Here is a 16110-nt window from a genome sequence, read left to right as displayed (position 1 = left end):
AGCAGGAATTGTGAACAAGGCCAAATACATGTGAGAAATATACTTTGATCATCTGACTGACCAAATATATATTTCTTATAAATCATAATGTCACATTGAGGTATAGATGTACAATAAACTGTACATATGTCAAGTGTACAATTTGACAAGTTTTGATATAACTGTGAAACCATCCCCACAACAAGATAAGGACCATACTCTTCAAGACTGAGCTGGAAGAGTCCAGTTCGATACTCCTGTTTCACAATTATTTAAGTCATTCTACGCCAGGCGTTGTGCTGGGTTTAAAGGAAACACAGACTCACCATGCACAACCTCTTCCTTGCGGGAACTGGTCACAGGACCCCCTGGGCCATGAAGGAGACCCTACTTCTACTTGGGAGTGCTGCAGAGAGAAAATTAGGAAAAGCTGGTCAGAAGAGATGGCGGTGTAGCTGATCTAGACAGGTGGAGCTGTTTACAGGGCAGGTGAAGGCAAGGAGCAGTCCAAGCGAAGGGAACAGCGCGAGCAGAGTGGAGGCTGAAGAGGCCTTATGTTTAGGTAGCAGCAGGTGTGGCCAGTGTTAGTGCCCTTGGGGGGGGGGGGGGATGAGGCAAAGTGGGAGCAGTTGGTGGCAACAGCCAGAGGACAAGGAGTGATGAGCCCTAAGGAGTCTGGCTTGGTTCTATGAGCTTTATTCTCTCCTGGAGAACCCTGCAAGCCTTAAACAAGGGAGTGTCATGATCAGATCTGCATCTTAAACATTCATTCTGACAGCCCTCCAAGGCTGCAGGACAAGCAGTTGGAAAACCTCTGCAAAGGTCTTAGCAGAAACAAATGAATTGTAGGCCATATTATATAAGAATCAAAAGCCATTTTGAATGCGAAAGCTGTTTTCATAAACATTACCTATATACTTATTTAGAGCATTGTTTTTATTTAAACAATGGTGATGAAAGTCTCTGAAGAATGGATGGTACTCTGGTTTGTGAAGCCTAGAGTTTGTATGGCTCAGGACCTTTTAAAAGCAATGGAAGCTTGCCTGCTCTGGAGCAGAGGGGCACCAGGGAGGTGGATTCTTTAGAAAACAGGTTCAAATAGCCTAGTTTTAGCACTGAATCCAGAACCATCTTCAAATATAAAGGAGATAACAGGCAGGTCAGAAATAAAGTCTATGATTACAAGTCACAGTGTTAGACAATATTAAATTATGTCTGCATTGATTCTCCTGCTATTAATCGATTGGTTGGTGGCTAATGTCTTCCCTGTGGGCATTAGTAGCTCATAAGAGTGTATTTCTTTTATTCCATTCACCACCTAGCCTTGCAAACACAAGAGTAAACACAAGTGGAATCAGTGAGGATACTTTCAACTGCAAAACTGAAAACTACAATAGGCTTACCTCATTTTATTTTGTTTTGCTATATTGCACTTCACAGGTGCTGCATTTATTTTTTTTTAATCCTCACTTGAGGATATTTTTTCCATTGCTCTTTCAGAGTGAGTGGGAGAGAGAGACAGAGAGAGAAACATCGATGTGAGAGAGACACATCGATTGGTTGCCTCCCGCTCATTCCCCTACCGGGCTGAGCCTGCAACTGAGGTATGTGCCCTCGGCCTGAATCGAACCCAGGACTCTTTGGTCTGGGGGCCGACGCTCTAACCACTGAGCCAAACAGGCCAGCGTAGTGTTGCATTTTTTGCAAATTGAAAACATGACCCTTCACCAGCAAAAAGATTATAGCTTGCTTTATTGCAGTGGTTTGGAAGCGAACCCATGACATCTTCGAAGTATGCCTGTACTCAAACTGGCCTAACAATAAAGTCCAGAAACTTGAGCTGTGGCCTGATTATATGCTCCACCTCCATTTTCTGTGGTTTTCTCAGCTCTGTCCTCCCTCTATGTGTTAGCTCAGCAAAGCTGAAGCAGTTCGAGGCTTTACATCTTCAGGCCCGTTCTCCAGAAGTTTCTCTTCCTCCAAGCCTCCTAACAGAGTTTGGGCTTCATTCTTATTGCATCCACTTATGCCAGGTGTTCACTCTTCAGTCAGTCACTGTGGCAAGGGGGGTGGGATTCCACTGGTTGGCTCAGGCCAACCAAAGGCCACCCCTGGGAGATGAGGGTCCAGTCGGTCCCACCTGCAGGGCTCGGCTGCTTCATAATGGGAGGGGAGTGGGATGTGCACCAGGAAGCAGCAGAAGATATCTGCTGCCTGTTAAACAGCCACCGAGGAGGGACAGCAGATGTCAATCCAGTTTTCCATGTGTCATGGTTGCTATTGAGAGTGAGACTTACTGCTTTGTGCATCGCCAAAAGCCCCGAACACAAGGACACCATCTACCAAAGATACTTTATTTGTTACCTTTCACACGAAGTCAAGAACAAATAACAATAACAACAAATAAAAACTTGCAAGGGGATCAGACATTAGACATAAATAAGGACACTATTAATATTAAAGAAAGTCCGTGCTGCATGTGGCTGCCCCCATTCTTGGCTGTGTATGTGTTGGTGGCCACAGCTAAGCCTGGGTCGCCAGGGAAGGCTGAGGCCTCAGTGATGGGCCTCTGGAATCTGCATCACAAGGCTAGACATCAGGTCCAGAGCATAAGCTCCCTCTCCCACCATCAGCCAGACTGAATGTCTGCAACTTCAAAGTGACTTCAAGCTCTTGCTCCTGGGGTTTCTGTCTCCACACCTTTTCCTAGGCTCTGAGTCTTGGGTAGGGGATGCATTAGAGGAAGTGCCCATTTGCTCATTGAGGAGGGGAATCTGAGGACGAAGGTAGGTCCTGTGTACCTTGTCCCTCACTCATCCTCTCAATCCAGCTTCCTTCTGCCTCTGTTCTTCCTGCTCCTGGTCACGTTTTTGTTTTTTCCTCCCTGCCTCTCCCACTTACTGGCATTTCAAAAACTCTAGAATGCACCCATGATGGACACTTATAGTCCAAACCTAATGAACAAAAAGGTCCTGGATTCACTCCTCCTGAAAAAGCGGAGACATGTCATTTTTCTCTCTTCTTGGCGTGAGACCAGGTCACAAGCTTCCTGCAATTCAAGGGCAATGAAATCCCTACAGCTGAGGAATAGAAGAACCTTAAAAGATGGTATCTCTTCTAATACCCTGGGACTTCCACAGCTGATGTGTCAGAGTCTCCCAGACGTAGGTCACTTATCTGCAGGCTATCAACTCAAGAGCAATGTTTTCCCAGGAGTAGTCAACCTTGGAGACTTTCCTCTAGATTGAAAATGGTTATTGTTGCCCACCAGAAAAAACAGCAATAACAACAAAACCCTGACCATTGTACTGATTACAGAAAACCAACTGTCTTACAAGTGCTAATAGCATCTAAGTGCATTTAATTTCATAGGTACTTGGTTAGCAAACAAGATGTAGTCACTGCAAACATTCAAGACTTTCATTCAGAGAGAGAGGTGTCAGATGCAATAACAACGCCAAAGGCCACATCTTCACTGCCGCTCACTTCTCCACCAGTCTCTTCATCAAAATAAAAGCTCATATGTTGGATGCTTCATGGATGGTTCCAAATTTTTACCATCCTAGACAAAAAGAGAGAAAGAGAGAAGGAAAAGAAAAACTCTTAGAAAAGCAGCATTCCAATAGAAACCCAAGAGAAAATGTAGATTCATAAATTATTAACCTAACTTAATTAACATCATTTGAGTACTATTTTTAAATCAGAATCTATCATTCTGCTAGATCTTTGTCCTATGAGTAGGATGCATTTTGTCCATTTCATAGATGAGACAACAAACCCAGAGAAGTCAAATAACTCGTCCGAGATCACACAGCAAGTAGTAACAGGGAGGGCGAGGCTTTGAGCCCAGGTCTCTAGGAATCTAAATCCCACACTTATCCCAAATTTAAAGTGAAGGCTCCACTGATAAGGAGGAAAAGACGTTTTTAATGGGTTCAGTAGTTAAGGCTCACCTTAGGTGGGACCAACAGAACACCCATTTTTTAATACTGCTGGCGAGGCCCCGTGTCTGACCCAACATGGTGCATATTGGGCCAGTCAGCCCTTTGCACACACATTGGTCACTTAGACTTCCTTGACTAAAGGAAAGTTTCTGAGCAACATAAACCATAGGATTTCAAAATAAAAATAGGCCAAGTTTTCCCGGCATGTTCAAAGTGTGTTAAGATCCTTAAAAGGGCAGTGCGCTCAGCTGGGCAGCCCGCGGACGTCCAGTGGACCCACGGAGACCTCAGGGGCCATGCCCGCCCTCCTGGCCCCCCCCCACCCCGGGTGCCCTCTCCCCATCCTCTTTATTTTTCAACTCTTCTGGGCATGCCTCACTCCAGCCCTTCCTTCTTTCCCTTTCTCCCCTTGTCTTTCCTTTTTAGTTAAAAAAAAAAAATCATTTCTCTCCTCGCCTTATTTTTCCTGGCTCTTCTCTGGCCCCCCTGCCTTCCTCTTTCCCCATTGCTCTTCCATCCATCTCAGCCCCCTGGTCACTCGCCCCACAAGCGTTGCCTCTCTCAGGCTTCCTCCTCTCAGCCTTTGCTTTGGGCCAGTCACCCCGAGCAAGGCCAGCCACGATGATCCAATACAAATCTAACGAGTAGGAGCTATTCTCCGCCACAGCCCTTCTGTGGGAAATTAAGGACCGTCGGCCTAACTGGCCTTGTCTCTTTAGAAAGTGCTCAGTTGCCTTGAAGTCTGGGGGAAGGAAAGGAGAGCTTTACATGGGCTGGCTGGAAAGGATCCACAGACCATGTGTACACCCAACAGTCTTCCTCGGGCCCCACCTATGTCCTGGGTCCTTAAACAGCCTGGGAATTATAACTCAACCCCACACAACCACAGGAGTCATAGCCATGGAAGCATGTATTTTCAAGGGGCCTTAAAGAAATCTAAATTAAGCTGCTGTTGTTGCTTGCTTGCTTGCTTTATTTATTTTTATTTAACAGTTGAGGAAATAGATGGCCTAGGAATTAAGTGACATAGCTAAAGTCCCAAAGATGGTCAGTGTTAGGGACCAAGTGGTAGCTATTTACAATAGCAGAGAGCTTCTTCTGCCCTTTCTCTTGATTTAAAAAGACAAAAAGGCTTGCAAGGCAGCAAGGGCTAGGTGAAGACACAATACCAGGTCCTTACTCTGCCTTGGGCATTGCACTCAGAAAAGCCACTGACTCACCTAGTAGTCAGGGCGGGGCATGCCCCTCTGTGCGTAGGGATTCTGCATCTGGCTGCTCGTGGGGACAGACGCTCGGACTTTAGGGAAGATGCTCCCTCCTGCTCCTAGATTGCTGAAGTCCGTGGTTTGCTGCATTCTCAGACCATTAAAGTCGTTCTCAATCAAGTTCTCTTCTTCAATACCCCGTTTCTTCTTTGATCTGTAATTAGTAAAGGAGTTAGGATCTGACAATGGCAGAAAGTTCCTGAAAGCAAATGTTAATATTAATACTCTATTTGGAAATATTTTCAAATTTACATGTGAGTTACCAAAAAACTGTTGCAGAGTTCTCATACATCATCGCCCAGATTCCCCAACTGTTAACACTTCTGAACCATTTAAGCATAAGTTGCAGACCTGATGACCCATTACCCATAATATTTCATTACTTCATTCAGTGTAGAGTCCCTAAGTTTAAGAACAGTTTCCTCACAAGCTTCATGTAACCATCAAAACCAGAAGGCTAATACTGATCCAACATTACCATCTAATTCCACCAGCCTGTGTAAATTTTGCTTATGTTAGTATTCTTAAGTGTGCTTTGGGGTTATTTATGGAAATAATAATAGAAGTCTAAGAGAAAAGATGATTTGTGATATGATTTTACATTCAAGCAAAGTCAATGTCTATAGAAGCACCTCGGTGGATGAAACAAGTTCAAGTGTTGGCCTCTCAAGGATAAGCATTTAAGGCCAAGTGAATGTTCTTGCAGGTGAGAGAGACATCTGCCCCAGTTAACCCTGATTGTGACCCCATTCTTCCTCCTGTCCGCCAGGCCATGGACTTGCCCCTGCAGTGCCCTAGACTGTAGGAAGGGGGGTGCGGTCTGGCTACATCCATGATGCCCAAGGGCCTCCCAGGGTGACAGTCACTCTTCCTCAGTCACACTGAGAATGTTGTAAAGGAAGACCCATTCACTCTGGATCCTGATGGCCAGCCCAGCCCACAACAGAGTTCCTGCCCTTTGACAACACTCCTGTCTAAGGTGCCTGAGAAGAGGCTCCCTTCCTTTCGAAATGGGCAAGAAGTAACTTTTGGAGTGTGTTCCCAGGAACCATGAATCTGAGGCTAAGCTAAGAACAAAAGAAAGAAGGGGCGTGGCTGCCCCGGGGTCACAGGGTTCTGCAGCAGCCCCTGAGGGCCCTGGAGGCCGGGCTGAGAGAGCCAGTCCTTCCAGGAAAGCAGGAGGCAGCCTCGCTCCGTGATCAGAATGTTCTGGGCCCTCTCCTGCTTTGTGTCCTTATAATTATCTCTGGGGAAGAGTTAATATCAAAATGAAATTTTTAAAAAGGGAAGAAACAAAACATTTTAGGAACTTAAAATCTACTTATCCTCTCACATTACAGTGCAAAAACACCCATTTTGCCAAAATATAACATATGAGCTAAATGTTAATTTTTAAAAGTAGCTTGTTTTCTATCTAAGTGGGTCTCCATTTGGCACATTTAGAGTGGAATAGATAATAGCATTCTCTCTCTGTTAATGAAGGGACTCTAGGATATCTAAACACTTGTTGAATAAATGAATGGGCCCAACTTAAGTTCTTAAGAAGAACACTTAAGGCCCCTAGCTGAGAAACTGCACACAGAGAAAACTTTCTACTTAAAACAGGGGGCTCCAGCTGAGGCTGATTTCAGCAAGGTCCTGGGCAGAGGACTGAATGAAAATGACATTTGACAACATTAGTGGAGTTAAATACTGTTAACAAAGAGTTTTTATGACATAAGAAAACAGTTGCCATGTCACATTATAGTGTGAAGCAAAAATAACCTCAGCAAATTCTTTTAAAACACAAAGAATACAAAATTATGCTTTTAATATCCTTTCAAAAGATAGAGAAAAACCTGGAAGGATATACGCCAAAATGTTAGTTGCCTCAGAGTGGAGGGTTTTGTGGGCGATTTTTTATTCTGCTCCTTTACACACTTCTCTATTTTCCAGCTTTTCTTCCAGAACCATGTACAGCTCATATAATCAGAAGGTAAGAAAAAAAAAATTCAGTGGTTTTAGAGAAGCCTTGCCTTACTTCCCTTCTCTCGCCTGGGAAAGGCTGTGTGTGTTTGGAAACCAGAATGTAATGCCAGTGGCACTGTACCCCAGTACAGAGACATTTGCTTTCCATACCTCGTGACGATCAGTGCAATCAGCATGCCAAGAATGAGGATTCCAGCAATGGTGCCCACAATGGTGAGAATCAGCTCGAATTCTGAAAGGGAAGAGAGAGGAGTAGGAGCAGTATCCCACAAGCAAGCCTGCACTGTCTGTCTACTGCACAGGTACGTGTGTTCCCAGGGGCTCCTGGCCGTGAGGACAATCAGGCTCTCATCTGTGATCCCTTCAGGGCCAGGTTGCATGGGTCCCTCATCTCCTTTAACCCTCTCCCCACCACCTCCAAACACCAACTGTATCTTCAGAACTCAATCAGAAAAGGCAGGCTTGCCAGATAAAAGACCATAAACTCAAGAGGCCATGGTGCCAGGGCTTCCCGGGCTTCCTGGGGAATGGGACCTCAACCGAGGGCCACACTCCCCCCTGAGCTCTGCTGCCGTTGCCTGCCCACCACGCCCGACCTGCGCGACCAGCTGGGGGCAACCAGGTTGGAGCGGAGTTGTCACTCATGGATCTTTAGTTCATTATGTAAAATTTTAAATATAAAATAATTTAAAATATAAAGGTATTGTCATAATCTGGTGGGTGGGTGTGGGGCATGGGAGGAAATGAGGCAATTGAATTTGCGATGACACATCTTGAACCACTAAGCAGCTCTGAAGCAAAGGTTTGAGTATTTAGATGTCCGGTTCCTAGTTCTGCTCTCCTCCCACGACCACAAACGTGTTTGGAACATACTGGTCTTTTATCCTTTCTAGTAGCAGAAAATGCATATTTAAGCTAATGGAGAAAATGAATAGAACACTAGGATGCCCTTGGCAGACGGGGACCTGTCCAGAGGTGGCAGCCCACTTCTTGGGCTGAGTTCTGTGGTGTCCCTATGGCAAAGCTGCTGCGGCCTGCGGCCTAAGGACGGGGCGGATGGCACGACCCAGAAGGCAAACTACAGGCACATTTTCCTCCCTCTTCGTAAAGGGGACTGGACTGAACTCCGAATGGGATTGATGTTTGTTTTTCAGGTGCCTGACGACAAAGCAGACGTTTATACTCACTGTCTTCGCAGTTGACTCCACTGTAGCCGAAGGCGCACCTAAAACGCAACACGACAGGGGGCCGCGGTCAGGGCGCGTGGCCTCGAGGTGGCTCTCCCGGCCTCCGCGTTCCTCTCCACCCAGCCTTCACCCTCGCTCCCTGGTCCCCCCCCCTTTCCTTCCTTCCGGTCCCCTTCTCCAGGTGAGCACCTTCGTGGAGCTCTGGGAGGGTTAGGGGCACAGTGGGTCCCCCAGAGGGCCGGGGCACAGTGGGTCCCCCTCGGGCCCTGAGGCCCTGCGGCTCTCCGCTTAGGTACTGCCCTGTGAGCTGGGGCAAATCACTTATGTTCTCTGAGCTGCAGTTTCCTCAGCTGAAAATGGGGGGAGCCGCGACATTCCTGACGGTGTCGCTGTGGGAGAGGCATTACTTAGAGCGGCCCCAAGCACACAGAGGACGTTCGAAAACTAACGCCGACGGTGACGCCCCTGGTGATGTTGCCCTGTGCCTACCGCCTCATGCCAGCATACCAGCTTCCTGGGCCTAAAGCCATGTGGCAAGCTCGACCCTTTTAATCCTTTACCCCACACGTAAGCTCCAGCTGCGGCAAGATAAGAAAGGAGCGGTCTCTCTTACGCTTGGCAGGCCCCTCGCTGGTCCTTCTGGTAGCCCGGCAAGCACAGGCAGGCCGCGCTCCTGTTGCTCCTCACGACGCACTGCATGTTGTGTTCTGCCCTGCAGTCGTCAGAACACTTTGGACCTAGATCTTCAAAACAGAGTGATTTCTGGGTAATTTTCAGAAACAACCTTGTCAGCCCCAAAGTGATAGGTCACAGAATCCAATTTTTTCACATTTCTTTTCCTAGGCAAAATGAGGTGCCCCTTGGCTGTGCACACGATGTGCCCCTGCGAAGCTGCCCATGGGCCGCCTCACCATGGCCAAGGCCACACTTCAGGGCCGTATGTCTAAAGCCAAAATTCACACCGCTCAGAAGCGGCAATGCACCTGGACACTTGAGCGGTAAGGCCAGAATTTGAAAATATGAACGGAGAGAGGATAGGGGTTCTGAAGAACCTTTAGAAGCAGGTGGGACACTTACCAAGACATGAAGGAGTCTGTGGGTTGGGCCTTTCCAGCCCTGGTTTGCATGTACACAGTAGGCCACTGTTGCAGTTATCTTGGTCATTCGTCTTTATACAACCATAAAAATCACACAGATCTTGCTCTGAGGGGCACAAATAATTCCAAATATATTTGTGTTATAGTTGCCTTTTAATAAGTTTGGGTGATTTAACAGATAAAAATCTGGGATTCTAAAACCCAACCCCCCAATCCTCTCTTCATGATTATTTCCTTACATTATTCAATTCAAATGAATTCCATCCAAAGCACTGCAGTCACGTTCCAGTTCAAGATCTCTTATGCATCAAGCTCTATGCTGGGTTCCACAGGGGAAACATAACTATATATCTTTTGGGTCCCATCTTTGTAGAGTTACATGACTGAGCCCATAGGGAGTTGCTTCAAGCAACTCATCCTCCAGACTTTAAGTACAATGGGAATTCGGGGGCTCAAGTAGCTAAAGGTAACTTCATGGAGGAGATGGGAACTGGGCTGTCTTCAAAGATAGGGAAGATCTGAACAAAGGAAAGGCAAAGTCTTTCTAAGTAGAGTAAACAAGGCATGAGCAGAAGCAAAGAATTCTTGTCAGGGAGTAGTGGTGCTGGATTTGGGTAGGGGAAAGGCAGTGTGGTGTGGTAAAGTAGAAGAAAACAGAAAATTCTTGGCTGTGCCATTTATTGGCTGTGCCATTTATTGGCTGTGGGCTCTCTCTGTTCAGTCATTTGATTTTTGGTGGGTCCAAGTTCCCTCCATCTATAAAATGGGGCTGGTAATTCTTGTTGCACATGATTGTGGTGAGAATTGAATGAGCTAATGTAAATGCAATCCCACTGCAGGAGTCTCAGCAAATAATCATTCTTTTGTTCATTCACAGGTATAGCAGGGTTTGAATGCCAGGCTAAGGACAAGGGCTTTAATCCTACAAGCTTGAGAATCCGTTGGCAGATTCTAAGCAGGAGCATGGCATGATAAAGCAATCTTTTAAGAATGTTAGTCTAGAATGGATAAAGAGGTGGTACACACATACAGTGGAATATTACTCAGCCATAAAAAGAATGAAATTTTGCCATATGTGACAACATGGATGGACCTAGAGGATATTGTGCTAAGTGAGATAAGTCAGAGAGAAAAAGATAAATACCACGTGATTTCACATATATGTGGAATATAAAAAAGAAAACAAACAAATAGAAACAAACTCATAGATACAGAGAACAAATTGATGGTTACCAGATGGGAGGGAGACTGAAGGAGTGGATGAAAAAGGGGAAGGGATTAAGAAGTACTAATTGCCAGTTATAAAAATAGTCACAGGGTTGTACAATACCGCACAGGGAACATAGTCAATAAATTGTAATAACTATGTATGGTGCCAGATGGGTACTAGACTTATCAGGGTACTAGACTGTATTGTACACCTGAAACTAATATAATATTGTATATAAACTGTAATTGAAAAAATAAACTTAAAAAAAGAATGTTAACCTAGAAGCAGGTTGGAAGGCATTCAGAATAAAAAGATGAATCTGAGACTAGATTAGGGGGAGAGAATAGGAGGCAGAACAGCTCTGTGGTTACTCTCTTCTAATCGTCCCAGACCTGTAACAAACCTTCCTTCTTCATCTATTTAAAAATGCCTCCAATTAAAAGTCTGGAGAAAAAGACTGTGCAACTTTTGACACAGAAGACAGAATCTGTCTTTGCAGCAGAAGCAGGAAAAGGTGTTTTCCCCTCAAAGTTCCTAGCCTCTCACTTCCCTTTGCTGGGCGGTTCATGCTTTTGTGGCCACCTCTAACTGGCATCATTTGGTAATTTGTTAATGCATTTAAGAGTGCATGCCTGGTCTCAGAGTGGAGAGATGTTGAAAGGAGTTGTCAAAAGAGAGCAATTCCCCAGCTGAGGTCAAATGGTTTCAAGTATGCCAGGGCTTAGAGCCAAGGCAGTTACTAGGGAGAGCCAAACTGAGAGAATTACACAGGCACCCCATCTTTATCCTGAAGAATGCACCGGCGATTTTCAGTGGGCAACCACTCTGAGTGGTCAGTCTTCATGCTGATGGGGACCCTCAGCTTCCTCACACTTGCTAGAAGTGTCATCTCGCCAAAAGCAGAGTGTATGCTAAGGTTCATCTTGCCTTGTTGACAATTTCCTCTTCCAGGGAGTAGAGGTTGGGACTGCGTGAATTGCTGCTCTGCACCAAATTCTGACCCAAGGAGAAATCGCTTGGCAGGTGGAAGCAATAGGTCCCTTGGAATACAAGAACAAAGTGACAGCCAGAGAGAGGAGTGTGCCTTTGACAGAGTGCATATTGAAATGTTCAGGAAGGAAAGGGTGTCATTCTGTGGGATCAGACTCTGGAAGGTGAAAATAGTTTGAGAAGGTAAGAAACTCTGAAAATGTAATTCTAGCTGTGCAGCTGCTAAGTGAGCTGTAAAAAAACAAGCGGGGAGAGGGTCTGGTAGTCTAAGAAATTGGCATGGTTTGCACAGGAAGCTGTCAAATGGGACACAAGTGAAATATGGAAAGAAGGTCCCATAACCAAAGTCAGAATATTAAAAATGTGGCAGAGAAAGGCTAGAGCCCCAAAAGAGCTCAGGTTTGCCACAAACAAAACCCAAAATAACAACAAGATCCAACAACAGATAGCAAAGGGATAAAGTGGGAAAATAGGCAAATAAATGGAGGTGTGTGTGTGTGTGTGTGTGTGTGTGTGTGTGTGTGTGTGTGTCCCATGCTACAGGGACTCAAGGAGAGGCCAGGGCCGGTTGATGTTATGTTACGGACAACATAAGAAAAATAGGACGGCTCCACAGCTACTTTTCTCGTCTCCTCTGCCAGGAAATGACACTTAGGTAGAGAAGAGTTGAATGGACATTGCTGAAGGGACTGCAGCCCAAGGAGAGCGAACAGTACAGAGGAGACCCCATCTTTCCTGGTGGACTTCTAAGCATCTCATCATAGAGCACTGACATCCCAAGTCCTGAGAGAATAGTGAGGATCTCTGTGAAATCTTGAAGAAAGATAAAAGGCGCTGGAAAACTATAAATGAACAGGACTTGTTTATATTCTCAGAAAGAGAAGTTTTGCACCCTAGGCCAAGGAGGTTATAATCATTAATAAGCAAAAATTTAAGAGACCAAAGAAATAGTCTTAGAAGGATCACAAAGAAGAATGGGGGAGGCAGGAAGGGGGTCAGGAGAACGGTGGGTGGAGGCCCAGGGTGAGGAGGGCCTCAGGGAGGGAAAGATACCAGTGCCAAATGCTACAGACAACTCAAATCTATTGTGTCTTAGAGGCCTTTGGATTTGGCAACCAGGACTGAGAACCAGTTGTACAGAGCTTCCAGCAGGGCTGGCCTTAACAGTAAGCTCTGAGATGAGAAACCTCTGACGACTGCTGTCATAGTGTCAATGTATTCATGCCTTCCCGTACCCATGCCCTTTGGTAGGGCCTGTCCCCCTGTGCTTGGTCATGTGAATTGCTTTGGCCATCAGGACAGCTATAAATGTGATGTAAGCAGAAACTTGAGAAATACCTGTATATTGAAACTTACCCTCTTGCTGCTTTAGAAACCCTTTAGGACTAGGCTGCTGGAGGATGAGAGACCATGTGGAGCAGAGACAAACCATCTAGCTGAACTACCTTAGATCAGTCAGCCCCTAGCTGACTCACCCAGCAGCTAACAGCAATTGCCTAGGTGAGCGCAGCAGAGATCAGCCAAGCCTGGCCTAGATCAGCAGAATTGCCTAGCTGAGCCGGATCCAAATTCTGACCCACGGAATGATGGCATTGCAATAAATAAAGAGGCCGCTAAGTTTTGGGGGTGGTTTGTAATACAGTAAAAGTGAATTGTTACAGCTATGCTGTGACCTTGTGTGTCCCCCTAAAGGGGAAGCAGTAGAGGTAAAATTTTTCTAATCACTCGCAAAGCTATAACCTGAGATAAAGCCCTCTTGTTTTGCCTTGCTTCGTCTTTCCCATTCCAGAGACTATTTGTCCAAGATTACCTTCCAAAAAGAGAAACAAACTGGTCAGTTTGATGACTTGGGAGATGGTTAGAAAGGAGTAGAAGCCAAGTGAGAGAAGAAAGGGAGGAAGAATGGACTGGTGAAAAGGTCTATTCTTGGAGACATCTGTAGATCCAGTTATCCAATTCTTCTTGCCCCCTACTTACATACAGTGGAAAAGTTTACAAAAAGGTAGGTAGGTGTTTAGGTAAACTTTGAATAAAATTATTTCATACTTACTATTATAGCTTGTAAAGGTTTTAGAGTTGCTTGAAATGGCTTTCTCAATTTTATTATTTACGGTCGTCTCATCTTCTTGTGTAGTTTCTGCAAAAAGGTTTACTACTGTAACATCAACAAGCTTTTCATCAGCACGCATTTCAGATCTTGCTGAAACAGACAATCTAAAAATGAAATGAATACATTACTTGATGAACTAAACACAAACATCAACAAATTGGTCTTTGAACTTCCCATACTCTCAAGTCTCCCAGTTCTAATCCTGATGCACAGATATTTTCATAATTGGGGGCCCAATAAGGAGGCCTGGGGTTGCAACAAGATGGCACTTTACAGGCCCAGAGATCTCTATTCAATGTGTGTCCAGAGGAAACCTATGGCTAAAACAATATCCCATTGGAGGATACTTAGAAAAATTGTGGACAATCATTTTTAGGATCTAGGAGCCTGGAACTAACCAGAAGTAGAAGTAACACCTGAAAGAGTAACTTGTCACTTTCTGTAGAAAAACCAAGAGTAAGTCTTGCCCAGCCAGTGTGGCTCAGCAGTTGAGCATCGACCTAGGATCCAGGAGATCGAGGTTTGATTTCTCGTCAGGGCACATGCCCAGGTTGCGGGCTGAATCCCAGTCGGGGGCGTGCAGGAGGCAGCCAGTCAATGACAACTCTCTCATTATTGATGTTTCTATCTCTCTCCCCCTCTCCTCTCTCTGAAATCAATAAAGATTGGGGGGGGGGGGGAAAGTCTCTTGCTGAGCTGTTAAACCTCAAAATTGTACTTTGAGAGAGACAGAGGGGAGTGTGTTCCTCCCTGAACACAGAGAGAGCAGTAATCAGCCACACAGAGTCTGGGTCACTCCCAGGAATGGTCAGAAAGTCAGCAGGCCGAGGAGAACTGAAACAAGGAGAGATGGGGCTGTGGGAAACATGAGTATATAATACCAAATCATATCACCAAATACTGAGTGTCTGCCATGAGCAAAACATTGTGAGTCTCTCTCTCATCAGCACTGCAGTCTGGAGCCCTAAGAACAGCTGGGCCAAGTTCTAATTCTTTCATTGCCCCAAAGGACTCAAGTGATACAACCACTGAGAAAGAAATAAAAGGACTTTAAAAAAACTCTCTCCCTATTTGATTTGTGGCTGTGTATTTTTAAGACTCGGGATATATTTTTCCTGCCCAGTTTTTTCTCTCTACCCCATTATGACTTTTGAGTAAATACACAAGCTCAAAAACATAGCCAACTTGTTTAGGAAATGTTTACAGCCATGCTGGTTCTTCAGAACCATCAGCATAATCCAAAACATTAACCAAATTCTGTTTTTAAGAACGATCACCTCAAAGGGGAGTCCAAGAAACCAAATGGCTTCAGAATTCTCACTTTAAATGGTCGCCCCATGATTCACTTATGATAGGATTTAGAGGTGGCAGGGAAGGTAGACAGCAGTGAAAAGGGTTCCTTTATTCAAGTTATTCTTTTTGCGTTAAAAAATGACCAGAAATCTATGGTATAAATTTACAGTGGGGCTAGGAAAGAAATGCCATCCATAATTCACCCATTCAAAGAATCTACTAGCTTACACTCCAGTTTAGGAGGCAAGACACATTACACTCATGACTTAAGGAAGCCACTGTGCACTTAGGTGACACAAAAGCTATAGTATAGATGACTAGAGCTCTAGACTGGGAGTTAAGAGACCTGAGATCTAGACCCAAGATCGCCTCAGTCTTTTGCAGCCCAAGACCAGTCACAGCTTCCCTGAGCCCGAGTGTCTGCCTCTGTCCAAAGAGAGATTTGAGACTTAGAGAAATTCTGAGTATCCTTCCAATTCCAACATTTATACCACAGACAAAGATCTTGGTGATTCAAAGGAAAGAGCATTTGACTGGAGCCCAAGAAATGTCTTCTGCCCTGGATGGGTGGCTCAGTTGGTGGAGTGTCATCCCATACACCAAAAGGCTGGGAGTTGATTCCTGGTCAGGGTGTGTATGGGAGGTAACTAACTGATGTTTCTGTTTCTCTCTCTCTCCCGCCCCCCCCCCCCCATTTCTCTCTAAGGTCAATAAAAAACATATCCTCAGGTGAGGATTAAAAAAAAAAAAAGCCTTCCTAGGTGAGACTAAGGTGCATTTACCCTGCCTCAGCCTCTGTGGGGGAAGTAGTCTCTCGCTAGGACACTGAGCTCACAGGCGAAGGTTGCCTCTGAACACTGCTGGCTCCCTTTTAGTATCTCCATAAGAAAAAAGGAGTGCAATTTCAGGGAACCCCTCAGAATGACCTGTGGGACCAGCTCTTCATTACACTTGCAGGGTCCCATGTTCTGGAAAGGAAATAGATGATTTAACACATGTTGAAATCATTTACGGGCCACGTACTTTGTGCAGGGGATCTTTCAAATGTTACCTCATTCATTCCTCCC

The 16110-nt window shown here is 45.3% G+C and overlaps 1 protein-coding gene across 1 annotated transcript in view; it reads right to left on the bottom strand.

Moving 5' to 3' along the window:
• Positions 1–2320: 2320 nt before the first annotated feature.
• Positions 2321–16110, bottom strand: part of MUC13 (mucin 13, cell surface associated) — a gene marked incomplete at its 5' end in the record, with an annotated part of 28757 nt that continues 14967 nt past the window's right edge. Inside the window, 7 exons of the mRNA XM_081137985.1 lie at positions 2321–3541; positions 5144–5342; positions 7307–7388; positions 8344–8381; positions 8957–9086; positions 9421–9546; positions 13691–13854. Of these exons, the coding sequence (XP_080994111.1) occupies positions 5144–5342; positions 7307–7388; positions 8344–8381; positions 8957–9086; positions 9421–9546; positions 13691–13854 (739 nt within the window). The 3' untranslated portion in view covers positions 2321–3541. The remainder of the gene's footprint in view (positions 3542–5143; positions 5343–7306; positions 7389–8343; positions 8382–8956; positions 9087–9420; positions 9547–13690; positions 13855–16110) is intronic.

The sequence above is a fragment of the Miniopterus schreibersii genome (genome assembly GCF_964146895.1).
Source record: "Miniopterus schreibersii genome assembly, chromosome: 5".
In the NCBI taxonomy this organism is placed as follows: domain Eukaryota; kingdom Metazoa; phylum Chordata; class Mammalia; order Chiroptera; family Miniopteridae; genus Miniopterus; species Miniopterus schreibersii.
The sequence above is the reverse complement of the archived record's forward strand: the minus strand, read 5'-3'. Positions and strand labels throughout refer to the sequence as shown.